This window comes from Cladophialophora immunda, assembly GCF_000835495.1.
Source record: "Cladophialophora immunda strain CBS 83496 unplaced genomic scaffold supercont1.3, whole genome shotgun sequence".
NCBI lineage: Eukaryota > Fungi > Ascomycota > Eurotiomycetes > Chaetothyriales > Herpotrichiellaceae > Cladophialophora > Cladophialophora immunda.
Window position 1 is genome coordinate 531,372 of NW_015622543.1, and position 19,661 is coordinate 551,032.

A 19,661-nucleotide genomic window follows, 5' to 3' on the forward strand; every position below is an offset into this window, starting at 1 on the left:
AAATTGTCGCTGCAGTGGGATCCCCGGAACCATGAGCGTGTCAAGAACTGGGTTTCTAACACGCCAACGCCGTCACGGACGACTACAAGGGCACCTACGTCAACAGGGGCTTCAATACACCATCTCGACAACCAAGTTGCCCGAGCCCGACATCAGAGAAAGCCAGGCCGTTGCGATCGACTAGGATTTGCAGGCTGACTCCTGTGAGGGTCCGGCGGTTAAACTGGGGGCACTGCGTACCGCCTATCACGTTTCAGAAAACGGATTAGGATGGCAAGATGGCATTCCGGAGGTGGTGGTTTGCATGAAGTTTGCAGATGCTCGGCCAGAAAACACCAATGAAGGATGGCGTGAGCAGATGACAGCAGCAGGCCTAGGAGCGGGAATGTTGAGTCAGGGTCACAGGGTGCCTATGTATTGAAATGTGTACCGGAAGGGCCTCCGGTTTCTCCGGAGCGTCGATACCACGATCTACTCGTAGGGACTGGTCTCACAAACTTGACCCGCGTTGAAGTGCAGCCGAGGTCAGAACTCAGTCTGCGGTCTTTCCTGTTTATGCCATAGACCAGCATGTAACCTCCAATAGAACGGCACACACGTCGATCACGTCTCGATTGACTCGGACATGATTCGTATAGTCTGCATCGTTGTGAAATACACGGTACCACCGGTGTATGGCAAGTCTGTCTTGGCATCCCCATAGTCACGTGACAATCCCCGCAAAGCCGGGGTTCCCAATTTCCGGGGCTCGACCTTTTCCCTACTCCCGATCATCCACCGTCTTCTTCTCTGTCAGGATTTCCGGTCTGATTAAGAGCGTCAAGCGTGTCGAGAGGGCTCTGAGAGAGCTGATCGCGAGCCTTGAGACGACTAATAGCCACCGACAGCGCGCAGCTTACCCCTAGCAATCCTGGCTATGTCTTGATCTTGGTTCCGTGCTGGGACCACATGGATGAGCGTGGACACACCGAACAAACCCCCAAGCCCTTGGAAAAATTTCAAATGATTATTGCATGCACGTCGCGACGATGCCTGCTCGTTCAGATGTGCCCAAATGCTCAGTTGCTTGCCACTATTGTCGCTTGAAGAAGACCAAATGTAAGCGAATCCAACCTTCACCTTCTCTCGTTTACCGATAATGATACTGCGTCCGTCTCTGCGCCTACTAACAGCTCTCAGGTACAGGAACTCGGCCTTGCGCAAATTGCATTGTAAGTGGCCGCCCTGATTCTGCTGCCGGCACTAGGTGATTAAGCTCGTCGACGAGAAGGCCCATCGAGAGCAATGCGTCTTTCCCGACCAGTCGGTAGGCAAGAAGAGAAGCCACAGCCAGATTTTTCTAGAGGAACGTGTTGCTTCGCTGGAGCAGCTACTCCGTCAAGAGACCAGCCAAAGATCCCCGACCACGGCCTCCTCAGGTCCCATTTACCACTCCGACGATCACATGGTCCAGCAACCAAATCCCAAATCAGTCCGACCGTCCGTGAGGCCACAGTCGTTGGCCAAACCTTTGTCGTGCCGTTCAGATGATCCTCCCAATGGCAGCGTTATGGGTATCCCTAGGTTACCGGCCTGGGGATCCAGCTCGACCGATGCTGCCACTGCCACGATCTTTGACCTTCATGACCTTGCACCCTCAGACGCCAATCTGCCACAGACCGGCCCGATTTTGGACATGGGCAATGAGTCCCACCATATTTCAAGGCCAGCACCAGGCCCAGTGTTCCGTGCCCAGTCGCAGCAGACGTATTCTCCTGCACGGCAGGGTCCCAGCGTCGTCGCTACAGACGATGCAATTGGCTCTACCATCGTCGTGGAAGATACCACTGCCGATATTCCATATGAAACCCCGCAGTCCCCCGAGCAAGAAGTGAGTTTTAATTCTTCGCATAGTGCAGCCGTGTTTTGTTCGACTTCTTAGTTCATCACTAAATTCTGAATCATTAGGGTGATAATCAGGAACATATCGGTATGAGGACCCCTTCGAGAGAATCTCCTTCATGGTATACTAACAGGTTGATCCCAGGCAGGGCATCGTTCTTGAGTCTCTGCTCTCCTCTCGGTGTCGACTGGGTTTGTCGACAACTGGGCAACTCAGACTTCCACAATTGCGCAAGCCGACTTGCCATCACCATAACACGATCATTGAAAATGACAAGGCCGCTTTCGATTGACCGGCAACCCGATCCTGACTATGAGACCGCGATGCTCTGGGCTTCTGGTCAGTTCTCAAGCTCAATGCAAGATCAAAGATCAAAGCTGACTCGTGGTGCCGTCATTAGCCTATTTTGAAGAGAGCATTGAGCACACGCTGGGATTGGTACCACGCCAGGCCTTCGAGTCTCGACTTCAACAACATTATTCGCAGCCGGCATCCGCAGATGCTGATTTTACTTGGTATAGCCTCCGAAACACCGTTTTCGCTATCGGAAGCCGCCTTGCACTGGGCCGCGGCGGTGGACCGGTGAGCTATGCAGCGGCACAGGGACAGTCCTGGTTGTACTTTGAGAATGCTCTGGCTGTCCACACCAATCTGGTGTACATGTACTCGGACGTCAGTGCTATCGAGTGCATCCTGCTGATGGTCAGTCTATCGAATCACCACTGCTAGCCTGCCCTTCACTGACTTGAATGATTTTGGTGTCCACATAGGCCCTTTACTGCGAGGGAGTTTCAGCTCCCTCATTGGAATACATGTTGCTATCCACAGCAATCCGGCTAGCCTTCTCCAAACGACTTCATCTACAACCCCCTTCTCGATGTAGTCTCTCCGACTCCGAGAAGGCGACGCGGATCTGGTTGCTGTGGGTGATGTACTTGTATGACAAACATATTGCCTGTAGGTCGGGTCGACCGTCGGTAAGTCGCCACCTCAGCTTACCCACTTTATCGATGGCCTGAGAGTTCCTAGAGTTCTCCCGAATACTAATGTGCGTATCCCACAGATGATTCGCGACGACGACATCAACGTCGCTTTGCCAACCGAACCTCGGTACGACACGCACACCGACCTGGGGCTTCTCATTGCTTCGGTCCGCCACGCTCAAATCTCATATGCCATTGAGAGAGAATTGTTCAGCACCAAATCGCGACCCCGGTCGATTGAGGAGATCAGCAAGACGGTCAAGAGACTCGACGCTGACTTGCGGGCGTGGTACGCCGACCTGAGACAAGAATACCTTCTCCACACACCCGATCGGCCCAAAGTTCTCCATCCGCGCATCAGCCACGTCCATTTCCTGTTTCTTCAACACTGTTTTCACGGTTCTCTGTGTGTGCTGCACTCAGTTCTCGCCCAGCCATGGAGGGAGGGTCAGTTGCAACAGCGACAGAGCGCCGAATACGCCAAGCAAGTCCGGGAGAGCGCTCCCATCATCGCAGATGCATCTCGGGCCATTGTTCTCGATAGTCAAAAGTTTGCCATCGACGCCAGTACTCCGGCCTGGTAGGTCCCAAGGACCCCTTTGTTCTCTCACGCCTGCCACATGTAGTCTTTTGCCGCGGCCCGCCTCTTCAGATTTTGCCGTCCATATATTTCAATCTCTTGTCTTGTCAGCTCACCATGTTCAGCCTGTCGCTTTGCTCGACGGGTGACGGCTCGATTAGAGGTCTAATATGATGGGTCCCAGGTTGATGTTCTACTTTCCGGTCCTCGCCGCGGCGAACCTGTTCCTCAACACCGTCCGCTCGCCCACGAATACCTGTGCACAGTCCGACGTCACATTGATCGAAATCGTGGCCGGAATGTTCGCCCGGCTTGACTATGCCAGCGGCGGTCATCTGAGTATCAGCTTCCCTCGAGAGGTGGCCGAATATGCTCGCGGCCTCTTGTCCAAATCACGAGAACGGAATACCGACGCAGATTCATCCTGTCAATGGACAACGGAACTCGACAAATTCTTCCCGGCCGGTACTGACATATCGGCCGATGACGAGGTGAGAGAGATCCTCCTGACCGACGCCATTGAGTGGCTCCTGTGCTATTGTGCTATAAGTACTTTCGCGGCTGACGTAAACAGTTCACAAATGCGGACATCGTGGATTTTGGATACTATGAATGGCCCCTCATGCCCAACACGGGCTGAACTGGATACAACAGGATCCCACTTTCACCTTCTCCGGCTGTCCAGGTATGGGACAGTTGAATATGGCCAGGCTGGTCGGAAACCAGAAATCGCCTGTCTTGTCGTATTATATATACATATTAATTCACATTTTGTGCGGCTCTCACCCTGTACAAAAGAACAAGCAAACGTCAAAATGTGTTTATTGGTTCCATGCCACAAAATGAACTATCTCCATGGACAGGCCACGCTGAATGAAACGGACAATCCTTGCCAGAAGTTGGGGTTCAGCCTCGTTCCCTTCGTGAGGATTCGGGGACACAAGTCGAGAACAAAGCCCTGTGTCTTCCTCGTGGTAGTCGTACTGGTGTTGGTGGTTTCGCCGCTGCAACGACCGCGACGTCGCCAGCGGGTGGAGGAAGGCATCGTAGAGGTTTTCGATCATCTCGGCCACGAACCCAGCGCCTTGAAATCGGGGTTTCAGAAGGCCCAACGTCCTCACCATAGCATTTGGCTTGCTCCTCTCTGGGTCGTTCTCGAAAATCACGTCTTGTCGTTGGCTGTTATTCGCCTTCAATAGCTGAGTCGCGATGGGGACGATGAGCCAAGCTAATCTGTTGCCGCCACGCGGGATCCACAGCGAGTCAACAGAATGTGCATATGTACAAACAATAGTACATGGTTAGTGGGGATATCATTTCTTCTGGTGCCCACGATGCAAGCTTAAAAGGCGGGGGGGACAGGCATGAAGAGAACACGACTTACAGGGTGGGTGGCAGAAACTCGCCCCGGATCTGGTCGGTCACCACTTGGACGAGCTGAGCGATTTCCGAGGAGATTTCGATCATTTTAAGAAAGGCCAAGTCACAGAGCATTTGAGACGTGGTGTTTGCCTTGGAGAGGGACCATGAGAGAAGTTGGTCTTCCCAGAGCGCGACACGGGTGCCCCTGTCTCTGGTCGCGTCAGCCAGAGTGTTTTGGTTTTGGGATTGGAAGTGTGGTCTCGAGAGTCGACTAGGGCTGCGTGTTACGAAAACAAACTCACATATGCATGATTGACAGGATGTGAAGATATGCATAGTCTTCGTCGCCCACCCAATGGACGCCCTGAGCGTGGTAGCACCTCTCAAACTCCTGATCCCACGCGTTGAGCCGGCGTTCCAGCTCCATCGCATGACCGACTCGAGAGAATTGTCCCATCCCGAGGCTGTCTTGCCACCATGGCACCCATTGGACTGCGGTGCGTGACTTGATGATGGCGGCCATGATCCTGGAGAGTTGACACAAGAAGATGAAAGCAGCCGCGGCACATCGGTCTGACTTTTTCCAGCTTGATACCGACGACGACGATGACGCGGTCAATGAATATCGGAAATCCTCGGGTTCAGGCAGCCGCCCTGGGTCGACAGCGTCGAAAAGCAATCGAGGGCGACGCAGTCCGAGCACAATGGTTCGATTGCGGACTAGGCTGCACCACATGACCATCCGCTTCTGACCGCTGGTGGGAGCAGGAGCATCGAAAGGCCCCGATTGCAGGGAATGCCGGATGGCCTCGGCGGCCCAGAAGCTGTTGACCTCTACGGAGCTGTCATACGGGCTCCAAAAGCTCAGCAACACGGCGACCTGGGCGAGGATCAGGGTGTCGGATGGCCGTGCTTGGGAATGGAAATGATACATGCTTTGGACCATCCGGAACAAGGACGTTTGGCCTTCCACGATCGACTGGAATGGGCTTTGCCGGAGTTGAGAGTCATTGAGGTGGCCAAAGGCCGCGAAATATACGGCATGCAGAAGCATTGCCTGCTCGGTCGTCTGCATGGAATTCGCATCTCTCTCTGGGTGTTGATACCACCATAGAAAATCTGACCTACACACGGCCGGACAAAGTGGGTGAACATGCTTGAAGTAGATTGACACTAACAGCTCCGAGAGAGATGGGATGATGACTGGAAAGTCCAGCTGGAGCTGAGACAATCAGCATCGAACTTGAACTTCCCTCCCTGAACGCTTCTTCTGTCTATAGGCCAGGGAAGTACCTACTGGAGAGGGAATGTGCTGCTGCGGCGTGCTTTCACTACCTCGAGTCTGGTCGGGGCTTTGGATGTCGTGGAGCTGGTCCAGGCCGACTGGGATTCCGGAGTGAGATACCAAACTGCAGCTGCTGGAATCCGGGATAGATGTGTCTCTCCGTATCAAAACACCTGAAGGCAGATGATTGTCACTCCAAGATTGCCAGGACGGCGTCAATTTCAGACTACCGCCATCGGCCAGTTGGAGAACTTTCGGATCGATGGTGATATCCAACCGCATGCCGTTGTCACTATGTCGCCGGACGGTGGTGGAGGTGGAGGTGTTGTTGAGCGCCGATGAGAAGCCAGGGCGAGAGATACGGCTGGGCGACACTTCGTCCATTGACCCCTCCCCCCCACCCCTTCCTCTCCGGGGGTTGAGTGCAAAACGCATCGACCCATGGAATTTGTGATACACAGGTGGAGGTGGAATGCCAACATAATCAGTACACCGGTCACTACTGCTTTTCCCACCTCACTCACACAAAGTGTCCCGAATGAAGTGGCACGGCGCTGTCGGCACTGTACTGGGCATAATTCGGAACGGATTTGTTCGGCGGCTGGACAATGCCTCCCTTGACCCAAGGAAATGATAAGACAACTTCGGAAGCACGCCCTCCGGCGGCCTCTCATGGGGAGAAGAGAGTTTTGGGCCGGTGTTCGGGCGCAGCAAGGTCCGGGAGAACCGAGAACCTTCCGAATGTATGTTCCCCGGTGGGTCTGTATGGAAGTAACTACACTTCACGGCAACGATACTCACGCTCCGTTCTCCAGGAATTCAAAGCACCCATCGACGGGGTATGGTTGGGGTGAACCACACCATATCCGCCAAACCAGCCATTCGGTTTCATTCAAGTCAATTCAGAACCCAACGAGCAAAAAGACATGGGCTATAACACGGAGAACACCGAGTGGCCGACGTTTGAGATCAGCTCGGCCGTCAAAGAGCTCATCGACCGTTTCTTCTGGCAACTGGACCAGAGTGACCCTGAGTCGGGGAACGTGCTCGCCGACCAGATCTTCGCAACGACCGGGCAAGCTGAGTTTGGAGGACATATGTTCACGGGGGCAGATGGTAGGTTTGATCTACCATCTCATCCTTTTCCGCTCCTCTTTCTCGAGCTTTGCACTGACGGGCATGGATTGATGTCTTCGCAGAACTTCGCAAGTCGAGAGACAGTGCGTGGAAAATCGTCACCAAGCGGCGCCACAAGATCCTCAAGGTCTTCTCCGCCAACCTCGACGGCAGTGACTTGCTCTTCATCGGCCTTGTGGCGATGGACCTACACAACGGCAAATCTGTGGCCGGGGAGTTCACCGGGAGACTTCGCGTCGAAAATGCCACTTCGTCGCAGCCCAAGCTCCTCCTCTACCAGTCGTGGGCGGTGAGTCGACGAAAATCCTTTCTTTTTTTGCCATCTCGATTTCGTGAAAGACGGTATTGACGATGCGATTGGTTCCCCTGGCAGGACTCGGCCCCATTTGTCAAGGCGCTTCAAGGAGGTTAGAATAAGGTGGACAGAGCTTAGAGCAGCCGAGGAGAGAGGTAGATTGCGAGTCTATCTACCTTGGGGAGAAAAGCGATTTCCCGGCTGAGTCTCAAATACTCGGGAGAGTCCGTGAAACTGTGGATTTTCAATCCGGATCCCCAAAAGCGTTGGGCTGCAGTCTCGCTGGTGGTGATGAAGGAGCTTCTATAGTGGTGCTGGGCGCGAAGACCAGACACCTATACACTACCTTGACCAAGATCTCTCGGGACATTGATATTGATCACTCGATCACCATCCTATTCCTGATCTTTCCGATCTGGCTAATCTCAATTTCGACTTCATCTCCAGTCTTGAGCCAGGCGGGTGGTTTCATGAACGCTGCCACGCCGCTCGGGGTCCCCGTCAGCACCACCGTTCCCTTTCTGAGCGTCGTCCCACGGCTCAAGTGCTCGAGGATCTGCGGGACGGTGAATAGCAGGTCGTTGGTGTTTGAGTTCTGGCGTTCTTCGCCGTTGACCCTCGTCTTCAGATCGAGATGCGGCTCCCGGGGAATCTCGCTTGTCGAGACAATCACCGGGCCGATGGGTCCAAACTGATCAAAGGACTTTGCATAGCCGTGCTGGCCGCCAGATCGATCGGGCATTTGCCAGTACCGCGAGGAGACGTCGTTGCCAACAGTGTAGCCCAGCAGGAACTCCTCGAAAGGGTCTGGGGCGTGGTAGTTTCTCACATCCCCGCCGACGATGAAGGCGAGTTCGCCTTCGTAGTCGAGAAATTGACACGTGGGGTCAACTTGAATAGCATCATATGGCCCGGCGAGGGCGCCTGAACGAATGAGAAATGGTGGTTAGTGGATATTGGTAGGTGAGGTGAGACAAGACCCACCAGACGGCTTGGTGAAGACAGTTGGGAATGCCGGAACATCCAGGAGGGCCTCAGTAATATGCCCTTTGTAGTTCAGCCCGATGCCGTAGAAGATGGGCGTGGACGCAAGGGGACAGAGAATCTTTCGCCACAACGCTCCTAATCAGCCTTTCGTTCAATGGTTATGGAAGGCGTTCGGAACAAAATAAGGACCGCGACGTACCTCAGCGACCACAGCCTCATCATCTGAGGGGATCAAATCCCAGGGATCAGTGCCTTGGTAGAGTTTGACCGTGTCACCGACTCTGACTTGCTCTGGTGCCTCTCCATATCGGATGTCCCCATTGGCGGTCTTGAAGCGGACCAGGCGGCGAAAAATAGTCTTCATGTTTCTGAGGAGAAAGAGCCTTGTTGGGGCAGCGTATTTTGTGTGTGAGAGAGAGGAAGAAGACGATGAAGATGGGATCAATCAACACCTCTCCGTCCCGATCTCCTCGCTAACGGGAAACGACTATACGGTGGGGTACTTGACCAGCCACCGTAGTACTTCCAAGTATATAGACGATCGATCCCCTGAATCCCTTTAGCAACAACAAACCTCTCACTACCTGACAACACACGGCCTTCTTCCGACACGGGAGGAGCGAGGAAACGTGACCCCGAGTCACTCGTGTGGTTCGGATCCGGTCTAGGTCTCAATATCAACGTTCCTGGCCAAGAATAGTTCTGGAACCCACGTGATCTATCTGGACCGTCTTCTCTTGTCATATCAAGCGGCTGAGAACTCCCTGAACGATCAGATCTTGCTCCGCTTCTCGTGGCCCCCTTCCTCTTTCAAGTACTCGTCTTCCGCAAAGCGTTCGTAGAAGATCAAGCTCTTAGGGTTTTCCACCGCCCCCGATGGAGTGACCTTTTGACCCGAGACAATCTGCTTGACGGCCAATTCGATCTTTTTGCCGTTGATGGTGTATGGGATCTCCGGAGTCTGAAAGATGAAGCGGGGAACATGGCGCGGACTGAGCGCTGCAGCAATGGCCGACCGAACTTCTTGGATGGTGGAAGGGGAGAGAGTTCGATTGTCTTTCGTCTTGATGAAGAGGACGACTCGCTCGTCCGAGTCCTGTGGCCGGCGCTGGCCTACGCAGATGGTGTCCTCGAACTCGGTAAACTCGCTCACCACGTTGTAGATTTCGGCCGAGCCGAACCGCACACCAGAGGGGTTGAGCACGCCATCCCTGTCGCCATCAGTCAGCTCGATCAGCGCTCGTCTAGTAAGAAAGCTCCCCAAGGGGACGCCGAGACGGAGACATACGATCGGCCTAACATTGTATATCCTCCAGTGACAGGCGACGAGGAGACAAAGTCACCCTGTGTCCAGACCTTGTCACCAAACCTGTCGAAATAGGCGGATCGGTATTTATCCATCCCTTTCTCCCCCCAGAAGAGAACCGGTTGAGAGGGGAACGGTTCCCGACACACCAACTCTCCTGGCTCACCAGTACCCTTGATCGACACGGCATAGACCTTGGTCATGTCGAAGATATCGACGGCCATGCCCAGGGCTGGCGCCTGTATTTCTCCCGAGTACAAAGGTCCTGTCGGGTCACCTAGCACCACTGGGGAGCCACGGCAGTCGATCAGCACCAGCGACAGATGCCCGTCTAGGATTTAGGGCCCAACTTACGCGAGCATGCCATATCTGTGCCTCCGCTCCCAGATACAAGGTGGATGTGTTCCGGGAATCCAGCATCATAAAACCATTCGCAGACCTTGGCTGGGAGGACCGATCCGGTGGAAGAAACAGTTCGGAGACTCGTTAGGTTGATCGTTTGTCCTGTGAAATAAGGTTAGGTTAGCAAAGCTCTCTCTCTTCACACACACACACACAATTTGTAAGGGAATGAAAGGTTTTTTTTTGGGCTTTACTTGGATTCAACTTTCTGTCGTGAAGATCGGTCAGAAATCTTGCAGAGGTGCCGAACAGCGTTATTCTGTCATCCTCGAGTCAGTGAAGTCGTGGGTGACGTATGAGCGATCAACGATTCATACTTGAGTTTCTCGATCATGCGCAGCGTGACGAGAGGGTCCGGGAAGAGCGGAGACCCGTCATAGAGGACTACGCTGCCGCCATACGAGAGGCCACAGAGAACCATGGCCCACATGATCCAGCCAGTCTTCACAACATGTCAGCACCAGCATCTCTTCAGTCACGGAATGCACAGCAGTCACACCGTCGTATACTGGTAGATGATGTCTCCCGGCCTCACGTCCAGGTGGAGCATATAGTCTTTCTTGATTTGCAACAACATGGCCTGGACGAAACAGCTCTCAGGTCAGCCTCAATCCATTCCTCCTTGATGAGAAGGGGGTCTCCGAGGTATGATCAACTCAACTCACGCAAGCACTGTGAACGATGCACTTTGGAGCACCTGTCTGTGTCGGAGTCAACATCCTCCCGTATCATTGCGTCGAGTTGAATGTTTACTTGCCGTGCCAGACGAATATACGATGAACCCAGGCTGGTTGAATGGCAGTTGCACAAACGTGAGGTCTCGGTCCGGCGCTCCCTGGACAAAGTTGTGCCAAGTCACGACATCCCTCGAAACCTTGGTGGAGTAGGGAATTTCTCGAACGATCATGATGCCGAGTTGGAAGTTTCTCGTCTTCCGTAACCTAGCTGTGCACTCTTCGTACTTCTGGACCAACGGGCGTAATTTGCCATTATACCGCACCGAGCTCTCGAAAAGTACGAGCTTGGGTTCGATCTGGTTGAGTCGTTGCATGATGCCTTCGACCCCCATGTCAGGCGATGACGTGGACCATATGGCCCCCAAGCTCAAGGTGGCGAGACAGGCCACGACCGTTTCGACACAGTTGGAAATGATGGCGGCCACGCGGTCGCCGACGGTAACTCCAGCTTGAGCCATGGCGCTGGCCGTTGCTCTCACCATCTCTCGAAGTTCAGGCTGGGTCACGGGCTTGATGACTCCGCAGCCTTCCGAGACAGCGTACAGTGCGACTTTGTTCAGCGAATTCGTATTCATCAAATGCTCTGCGAAGTTCATCCGGATGTCTGGAAAGAACTCGGGAGGAGGGTACATGGAAGCATCCTAATGATCAACCCCTTGTCAAGACTGTACGGCCAGTCGTGAGCAATCAATGAAGCAGGATGCTACTCACGGTCCTTGTCATGGCCGTTGTAGGCCGAAGCCCAGGTTTGATCTGCTCATATTCGAACAGATCGATCCAGAAATCAGACGCGGTTGACGAATCAGTCGACCAGGCGTGAAGGTCCCCAAAGTTTCTCAACGCCAGCCCTCTTTTCTCATTCACTTGGCGACGGAATTTGTCCATGTTGGTCTGCGACGGGTCGGCATTCTCCCAAAGGATGCGCGGCGCAATGGCGTGGTCGGACATCGTACACATGTGGTTGTCGCAAAGTGACCTGGTATCAGAGCATCGAGTGACGAACGCTGAACGGATACTTGATGGCAGTGGAAAATGTGAAGGATATGCCGCTGTCCCAGTTGCGAAGGTGTGTATGTCGCGAGAAGACCATCCCATCAAATGAAATGGCTACAGATGTTTCTGGCCTGCCATGACCCGCGTGTTGGGTTTTGATCGTGTCGGGTCGAGCCCTCGTACTGTGAGGTTCTGGACGGAGCCTCGTCCATGCCGAAGCCGTGAACCGGCCGGGAGGAAGGTAGTGAACGATGAAGCACCGAAATCACTTGGATCTGGACAAAGCGACACTAGGCCAGAAGATCTCCGACCCGATTGTTGCAGGTAATCTACTAGCAGTTTCCTGCATGTATGAAGGCTCCGAGGGTACCGGAGGGTATCATCCGGTGTCCGGACTCCACATCTGTTACCTAGCCATCCTTCCTGTGGATATGGTTATAGTGGCGAGTAAAAATCCAAAAAATTAGTAATTTTACCAAGGGGTACAATAATGATACACCACTATATACGTATATAGCGATATAGCCCTAGATAGGCTAGAATAGCGTAATTTATCTAGTAAATAGCTATTTTATAGTATAGTAGCCTATATTAATATATTTGTACGATCTCGCCGTAAACTAATATCTTCTCACTACCACCTAGAGATACGCGCTATAGCTATAATAGCTAGACTAAATCCGCCTATATTAATACTAATATCTCTAAGGATACTATCTCCGACCTTAAGGGAGCTTATAGAGCCTACTCTAGTACTCTCTAGACTAGGCACTACTATTTTAGCTAGTACTAGTATAGTAGGCGATAGTAGACCTAGTTAAACCCTTAAGCTAATATTTAACGCCTCAATCTAGGCGCGATTACCTATACCTAGTACTACGATATACTAACCTATACTATAGTTTAGTAGACTTACTATAGAGGAGGCGTAATTAGTTACTCTTTAGGCGATTAGGGCGAGACCTACTATTAAGCGATCTTGGACCTTATAGAGCTTATAATAGCTATCTAAATTACAGTTCCTTAAGGATAAGGATAAGTTTAACTTATCCTTAGATCTAGGTAAGTTAAATAACTTAATATCTAGCTAATTTAGCTGGATATTAAAATAATTATAAAGTGTAAAATTACTAACTTTTTGGATTTTTGCTCGCCATTGTATCTCCATCTGGGACAGGCGTTATTGGAGTTTCTGATATTTTGTAATCAGTTTGGATTCTGCTCCACCGAGATCCCGACAAAAGTACCCAGTACCTGGTACCATGTTTGACAATCAGCCACCACCATTTCATAAGTCCAGTTGATCGGGCTGGAGCTCATTTGTTTCCGCCCCCATAAGAACAGCAGCGGATAATCTCCGGATTCGGCCTGGAATGGCCAGACTGGCTTGTTTCGTGCCGAAAGACGTGAACTCATGCCGGCCATCGTGGACCAAACGTTCGACCCCAATCTGCCAGATCCTTCCATCTTCTTCCTTCATCCTTCACCCTTCACTGGGCCGGAGTCTTTTCCTCAGCTAGGTCTTCGTGTCTGCCCACAATCCTCTTGGGAACATGTGAGGTAAGAAGCGGATCCATGTTGCGCATGCAGAGGGCCGCGATGGTCGAGACCGCCCCAAAAATGAGCGCCGCATAGTAGACATGGGCATATGCCGCGGCCTGTCCGTCATTGACCGCGTTCAAAACCGCAGTCAAGATGGCCGGACTGATGCCTGGGACCTGCTCCAGGGCCTGGACGGAACCAGCGGCAAGGGCGGCGAAGAGTGGTGGGAGAGAGCTTTGAGGGAGACCAGCTTCGAGGGCAGCAGGGGCGACGTGGCTTTCAAGTTCTCCAGGGAGTTTGTCTAAGGGGACACAAAAGTCAGTGGCGCAATCAATGGATGATGCGATGGATGGATGGCCTTAACTCGTCAAGGTGGCCAGCAGAATCGCTGTCCCGATGGCACCGATTCCTGTTCGTGCCCCGGCCATGAAAGAGAACGCCGAGCCCAATTCACCATCGCTGGGGGCGAGTAATTGCACCAACGCCGCCGTCTGTTGCTCGATCATGCCAATTGGCAGGCCGGCGAGAAAGGAGCAGGCGATCCCGAAGCCTCGATTGTTCCGGTTACAATGCGCCAGAGCGCCGACAAACGCAGTCATCCACGCACACTCGATGACGAGCTGCCATTTGACGTGTTTAACGACGCCCCAGAGTGGTCCCAGGAACACCATTCCGGCCCAGACAGAAATTCCGACCGTCGTTGATAGCCACGCCGTCTCTTGCCATGGCGTTGTCGGTGTCTTGTAGATGGAAGCAACCTCTGTAAGTGATCGCATTGCAGTATTAGTACTCGTCCGAGAGTTGGAACAACGCGACGAGGAGGCGTTTGATCAGACGCACGTGTAGGCCAGATGATGGAGAGACCAATATACGTGATCCCACCGATGCAGGAGCATGTGAAGGCCATCGTGTATCCCCATACGTCTATGAAGGATTTCTTGGACAAAAGGGGCCTCGCCAGAGGCATATATATCTCTGTGTGTGAGAGACTTATCAGTCATGACACAGCCTGAAGGCGTGGTAATCTGGCACTCACCGTAGAGGACAAAGGCGACCAACACCACCCCGCCGGTAATGATCTGACCTAATACCTTGCCAGATTTCCACGGATACGTACTGCCTCCCATCTGAATGCCGAGAATGAACAATATCAAGCCGACAGTCACCAAGAAAGCCCCACCATAGTCGATCTTGCGTAGCTTTTGCTGGAGTGACAATTCGTTTGCCAACTCTCTGGGGAAGTAAAACACCACATAGAGGACAAGAGCAACCCCTAGGGTTCCATCCAAGGTCAGAGCTGGGCCTTTGAGGGGTCTGGAATGCCGAGAGCCTAACCGAGGACAATAATATACACATAATAGATCCATCGCCAGTTCAGGTGGAAGACGATTGAGTTCCCTAGCACATGTGGTACTCAGTCCATATGTCAAGCAAAACACGCGAACGATGGATTCGACTCACCGAAATACGCGCCGAGACCCTGGGCGGGCAGGGCGATGGTGGTGACGAGACCCATGCCGACGATTTTGTGTCGATTAGGCACCAACTCTGTGGGCTCTGAATGTCAGACATCTGTGGAAGAACTGTGAGGTTCATCAAGGAGGGGTTGGGGGAAGGGGGACGGGGGTTGGTGGTTAGTAGTGGAGCGCCCATACCTGTCGCCACCACCATGAAAGTGAACTGGGCACCAGCAGCCAGTCCAATCAGTGCCTATACAGAGGATATGGATCAATCAATTGTTCTCGCGATAACTATTTGAGCCGAGTGGTTCTTACATTGGCGCCAGCAAGAGTTTCCATCGTCTTTGCGGTGCACGCAACGATCCCTACGCAGGAGTGAGCCAATCATGTTTTTTGTTTTTTTGCAAGACTAGGGAGAAGAAGATGAGGGAGAAGAAAAAGAAGCAGACTTACCTCCAATGAAGCCCGAGGCATTAAAGACAATCATGGTCCATCGTCGACCTAAAATGTCGGACAGGTATCCCACGAGCATATAGCCCACGGCAGTCCCCATGGTCCACACGATGGAGAAGAGACTCGCTTTCGATTGTGAGGCATCTGGTCTTCGTCAGACACCCAAACTACCCTCACCCCTTCCCAGGGCTCGTTGCGGATGTGAAAATACGAACCGGTGGCTTGACTGATGGTAGTCAACACGGCAGCAGGAACAATGAAGCCCCATGCGCAGCTGAACAGTGCCAGCGAAATGGCACAGAGCGATCCTAACTACACCGCCGCGAGACATCGGTCAGCAAGAGAATTCTGGGTGGGACATGATGAAATAAAAAAGGAAGAAATCGAAGACTACCCCGAAGCTGCTTGGGTATGTATAAGGACATTGGGGAGAGGAGAAGATGACAACAAGGTCTATCTTACGGTACATGGCTCCAGAAGGAACTTCCAGCCCACTTCAGCAATATGAGAGGTCGCCTCTGTCGCGATATTTTCGACGATAATCTGCTCAGCTCCAGCATGCGCTCCCGAGTCCTCGATTTCGAGTCTGGTGATACCATTGTCGGCCTAGACACAATCAAAGCAATCAGTAGGGCTCCTTTTCATACTGTATGGAAGATAAACTGACGGACTGACCTTGTCTCTTTGGTCCATAATGGGTTGTAAAGTATGGAACATGCGGGAATGTCCTTGTACTCTTACGCATTCAATAGGAGAGCTTGAGCGCGATAAGATGCTCCCGTTGGAAGGACAAGGAAGGGGGGAGGGCAGTTTTCAGCTCGATATTTATATCATGGCATCCCGGAGAGCGGTGTCCGGAAACTCCATGCCGTGTGAGGAGTGCCAACTTCTCATCATGGGCGGACGCGGACAGAGGTGTCCGGGGCCCCGGGGGCAGAAAAATCTAAGTCGACGAGAAAGGGGGCGACGCAAAAGAAAGAGGTCTGGTTCCCCCGGACACGAGTCGAGATTGCGATCGGCCTTGACCGAGGCTCAGAGACCATATGGGAGGAATCTGCCCGAGGTCAACTATTGGGCTCTTACAGGATACAGTCTCGGGCTCTGTGGGATCGACTCTGACAGGCCGATTTCAATTCTATTCTAGTCTCCATGGGAGTCATACCGCTGGAATTGCCCTGCACGAGATCCTGCCACGGTAGCGCGGCTGATCTTGACTCGATTGGTGGCGCTGGCGGTGATGGCATCGTCCCCCACGGTGACACCGTTGGTCAGACCAGCCTTTGCTTGTTGGGACACGAACCCATTGGGATCGTAGGGGTCGGTGGGAATGTCCTGGCCGACGGTATCACCGAGCAAGACCCTGAGCGCCTCAACAGCCTCCTCTCCATGACGCAGACTCCCATCCAATTGTCGCCAGGCCACAAAGTTGTCCGGACGCACGAGAATGGCCCCTCCTCTCCGAAGCTGCGATTCTCGAGGCCAGCGATCGTCGCGGTCAACATACGCGCAAGGGCGAAGTCCCGAAGCCAGCGGGCCGATCTGAGCAATCCGGACATTAACTTTCAGCTCTCCCACAACTTTCCCGAGGGCGTCGATCCAGGCAGATCCATAATGGTCAGTAATAAGCAAGTAGTCATCCGTCTTCTTGATGAGGTCATGCGTCGACAGGACATGCTGAGCACGATCATCCCTCTCTTCAAGCCAGACATGGGGAAGTCGGTGACCCGGTCGGCTTGTTTGGACATATGTTTGGCCCAGGGGGTCAATCGGGGGCCTCTCAGTGCCGTCCGAGACCAATGCGCCGCCTCGCCAGTAGCTAAACCCGAGTTCAAGGTCCAAGGCAGAGTATTCGGTCATTTGGCTCTTGATGAGGTATCTCAACTGAGCACGGAACGTTTCACCAATGTCAGACTCTTCCACCAAGGCTTCCATTCGCGCGCGGTTGAGTTCTCGTTGTCCGGGGGCGAAACCTACCGCAGCGGCAATGATGGCTTGGTTGGAGAATGTCATCAATCTAAACACCGCAACAGTCCGTCAGCTTTACCTTTTCCCGTGGATAAAACGCAATTGACATGGCCAAGTACTCACCCCCAATCGCAATTTCGCTTTCCAACAAGGCGTCTCTCTTGCTCATAGGTATCGAGAAGTCTGGGCGAAGCGGTCCCTTTGATCACTTGCGCAAGCTTCCAGGAGAGGTTGTATGCATCCTCGATCGAAGTGTTGAGACCTAAGCCAGTGGTTGGTGGACCTGAACCAGCGTCAGCCACACATTGGAGCTATAGCATGTTTCGTCTCGAGACTTACGTCGGTGCGCGGCGTCGCCAGCAATAAAGATCCTCCCTTCTCTGTACTTGTTGGCCAACACACGCTCCAGGACCCAGTGACTAACCGCTTGGACCTTGAGTTGAAGGTCGGGAATTTTGAGCAACTCTCGAATTCTCGGGATCAGTAAATGCTCCTGGGCTTGGGTAAATCGAGCTGGATCATCGACACGGAATCCAAAGTGAATGGTCCAGTTTTCAGAGTACCGTCCAAAGGTGGGGCCCATGCAAACGACTGTGCCACTCCCCAGAATTGTCTCGCCCTCGGGATTAATGTAATTCGCAATCAAGGTTCGCTCGTCCCAATACTGGGACAGGTCCGCCTCGAAGTGGACCGACACAACGTCCGCAATGTCGGTTGGTCCTTCAAGAACAGCACCAATCTTGGGTGCGACGAAGCCTTTCCCACCTTCGGCAGCGACGACATATTGCGCGCGATAGGTGACCTGGGGACCCTCGGTGGGTTGAACACTAATCAACACATAATCGTCGTGCGGGACAATATCGATGACTCTGTGGGAGAACTTAATATTCCCGGGGTTCCTCTCCTCTGCAACTGTTCTCCAGATCGGCTCAGACCGGACAAGTGGCAAATTCGCAGGTCTTTCAGACCCGACAAGTCTGTCTCCTCGTCAGCTACATTGGAGGACATCGAACAGGACTTCCCCGTACAGGTACTTATGAAGCAGTTCAGAACCCTCATCACCGCCGAAGGACGGGCTGGCAAAAAAGAGCTTCCGGTCATATGGGCCCGTGCCCCCCAGTGATGATGAAAAGGTCACCTGGCTCATACAACGGTTGGGGGCACTCTGTTCTCTGATGCGGTGCGCATAGCCATGAACACGGAAGATTTCCAGGCTCCTCTGGTTGAGATAGTGTGCCTTCGGCAAGATCGAGGTATCCCTGTGCTTTTCAAATAAGACATGCGGTATCTCCTTTGTCGACAGAAAGATGGACAGGTTCAAACCACAGCCTAGACTTATTAGCAGGGCCTAGTCTTGTTGAGTGGAATGCAAAAGTATACCGCCGCCTCCGATGATGACCACAGGCACGTCGATGATTGTTTGGCTGTCGGTGGCCATGTCGTTACTATTCCCTGATGATACTGGACCTCTTCTGTTCCTCTAATTGCTGTGGACGTGGGGTCCCTCCCGCTGCTCTTGTAGCTTTTCTCGCACAGTAGATCTCAACTCTCATACCATCTTAACACAGGCAGCATGGCGGGACGTCGCAGCTAGGCCACCAAGCACCCTTCCGAAGTACAAGTGGACTGAGGGTTGGTGGTCTCGTGACTTGGCATTCTCAGTGGACTCCCCCGGGTGGCGATCCGGGCCGCGGAGGTTGCCCCGAAGCCATTACTCGGAGCGGAGGCTCTGCCCCCGGAGTCACGAACGTTCTTGGGCCTGCGTGAGGCATTGACTCTCTGAAGATGCTGTTCAAGGTGAGGTACAGTAGACGAGTGCCTTTTGTCATAAAGAATTGGCATTTTAAGCCCCGGGTCACGTGACTCTCCAGTGGGACATTTGTGACTGAAAGGGTTGCCAAGGGGATGTAATGACTGTCACGCTAGTACCTGGAAGGGCTTCGGCCGAACGGCCTCGAACTAGCGTGGTAGGCCTCTGTAAATTACTCGAGGGTATATAGTCAGACGGTCCCCAGGACCTAGCAGAATTCACCATGTTACTCCGTTGAGTCACACATTTGACCAGTACTACGAAGTATACCGGGTAAAGACCATTGATCCCCGCTGTGTGATGGGTTGAACCCAGGAGAAGGCTCGGTTCTGGCGAACCAGCGCCAAGACCAACGCCAGGAAACCATACCTTCTGATTGGGTGTGTTCGCCTGTATAATGTACAGGCGAAATGCTGCCTCCTGATTGGTCAAGACGTACACGGTGCAAGGGATACAGAATCCTGACAGCTGAGACACCGTAC

The 19,661-nt window shown here is 53.0% G+C and overlaps 6 protein-coding genes across 6 annotated transcripts; 2 read left to right on the forward strand and 4 right to left on the reverse strand.

The window, feature by feature from the left end:
• Positions 1-1,028: 1,028 nt before the first annotated feature.
• Positions 1,029-4,085, forward strand: PV07_04781 (uncharacterized protein; the record flags this gene model as incomplete). The annotated part of the gene is made up of 10 exons (XM_016391626.1): positions 1,029-1,098; positions 1,180-1,211; positions 1,247-1,870; positions 1,948-1,969; positions 2,027-2,221; positions 2,283-2,584; positions 2,653-2,859; positions 2,946-3,445; positions 3,630-3,936; positions 4,020-4,085. The coding sequence occupies 10 exons, from the start codon at positions 1,029-1,031 to the stop codon at positions 4,083-4,085; spliced, it is 2,325 nt and encodes a 774-aa protein (XP_016249145.1).
• Positions 4,086-4,266: 181 nt separating this feature from the next.
• PV07_04782 (uncharacterized protein) lies at positions 4,267-5,882 on the reverse strand (the record flags this gene model as incomplete). The annotated part of the gene is made up of 3 exons (XM_016391627.1): positions 4,267-4,678; positions 4,830-5,012; positions 5,110-5,882. 3 exons carry the CDS (start codon positions 5,880-5,882, stop codon positions 4,267-4,269), a joined length of 1,368 nt encoding a protein of 455 aa, XP_016249146.1.
• A 1,136-nt stretch (positions 5,883-7,018) lies between these two features.
• On the forward strand, positions 7,019-7,726 carry PV07_04783 (uncharacterized protein; the record flags this gene model as incomplete). Its single annotated transcript, XM_016391628.1, has 3 exons — positions 7,019-7,208; positions 7,292-7,518; positions 7,603-7,726. 3 exons carry the CDS (start codon positions 7,019-7,021, stop codon positions 7,639-7,641), a joined length of 456 nt encoding a protein of 151 aa, XP_016249147.1. The 3' UTR covers positions 7,642-7,726.
• PV07_04784 (uncharacterized protein) lies at positions 7,668-8,917 on the reverse strand. The gene is made up of 3 exons (XM_016391629.1): positions 8,711-8,917; positions 8,509-8,629; positions 7,668-8,448 (listed from the first exon to the last, which is right to left on the reverse strand). The coding sequence occupies exons 1-3, from the start codon at positions 8,873-8,875 to the stop codon at positions 7,904-7,906; spliced, it is 831 nt and encodes a 276-aa protein (XP_016249148.1). The 5' UTR covers positions 8,876-8,917; the 3' UTR covers positions 7,668-7,903.
• A 366-nt stretch (positions 8,918-9,283) lies between these two features.
• On the reverse strand, positions 9,284-11,904 carry PV07_04785 (acetoacetate-CoA ligase; the record flags this gene model as incomplete). Its single annotated transcript, XM_016391630.1, has 9 exons — positions 9,284-9,722; positions 9,800-10,103; positions 10,172-10,321; positions 10,414-10,478; positions 10,537-10,661; positions 10,719-10,799; positions 10,885-10,916; positions 10,973-11,597; positions 11,668-11,904. The coding sequence occupies 9 exons, from the start codon at positions 11,902-11,904 to the stop codon at positions 9,284-9,286; spliced, it is 2,058 nt and encodes a 685-aa protein (XP_016249149.1).
• A 4,608-nt stretch (positions 11,905-16,512) lies between these two features.
• Positions 16,513-19,002, reverse strand: PV07_04786 (uncharacterized protein). The gene is made up of 5 exons (XM_016391631.1): positions 18,750-19,002; positions 18,398-18,698; positions 17,709-18,346; positions 17,493-17,652; positions 16,513-17,418 (listed from the first exon to the last, which is right to left on the reverse strand). The coding sequence occupies exons 1-5, from the start codon at positions 18,805-18,807 to the stop codon at positions 16,545-16,547; spliced, it is 2,031 nt and encodes a 676-aa protein (XP_016249150.1). The 5' UTR covers positions 18,808-19,002; the 3' UTR covers positions 16,513-16,544.
• Between the last annotated feature and the right edge of the window lie 659 nt (positions 19,003-19,661).

Excerpts from the sequence above, each read along its gene's own strand:
- PV07_04784 (XM_016391629.1), bottom strand. The coding sequence starts at position 8,875 with ATGAAGACTATTTTTCGCCGCCTGGTCCGCTTCAAGACCGCCAATGGG. Across the intron at positions 8,630-8,710 it reads ATGAGGCTGTGGTCGCTGAG|ATTCTCTGTCCCCTTGCGTC; the intron begins GTACGTCGCGGT and ends TTGTGGCGAAAG. Across the intron at positions 8,449-8,508 it reads TGTCTTCACCAAGCCGTCTG|GCGCCCTCGCCGGGCCATAT; the intron begins GTGGGTCTTGTC and ends TCATTCGTTCAG.
- PV07_04786 (XM_016391631.1), bottom strand. The coding sequence starts at position 18,807 with ATGGCCACCGACAGCCAAACAATCATCGACGTGCCTGTGGTCATCATC. Across the intron at positions 18,699-18,749 it reads GGTCATCATCGGAGGCGGCG|GCTGTGGTTTGAACCTGTCC; the intron begins GTATACTTTTGC and ends TAATAAGTCTAG. Across the intron at positions 18,347-18,397 it reads GAACTGCTTCATAAGTACCT|ACTTGTCGGGTCTGAAAGAC; the intron begins GTACGGGGAAGT and ends ACGAGGAGACAG.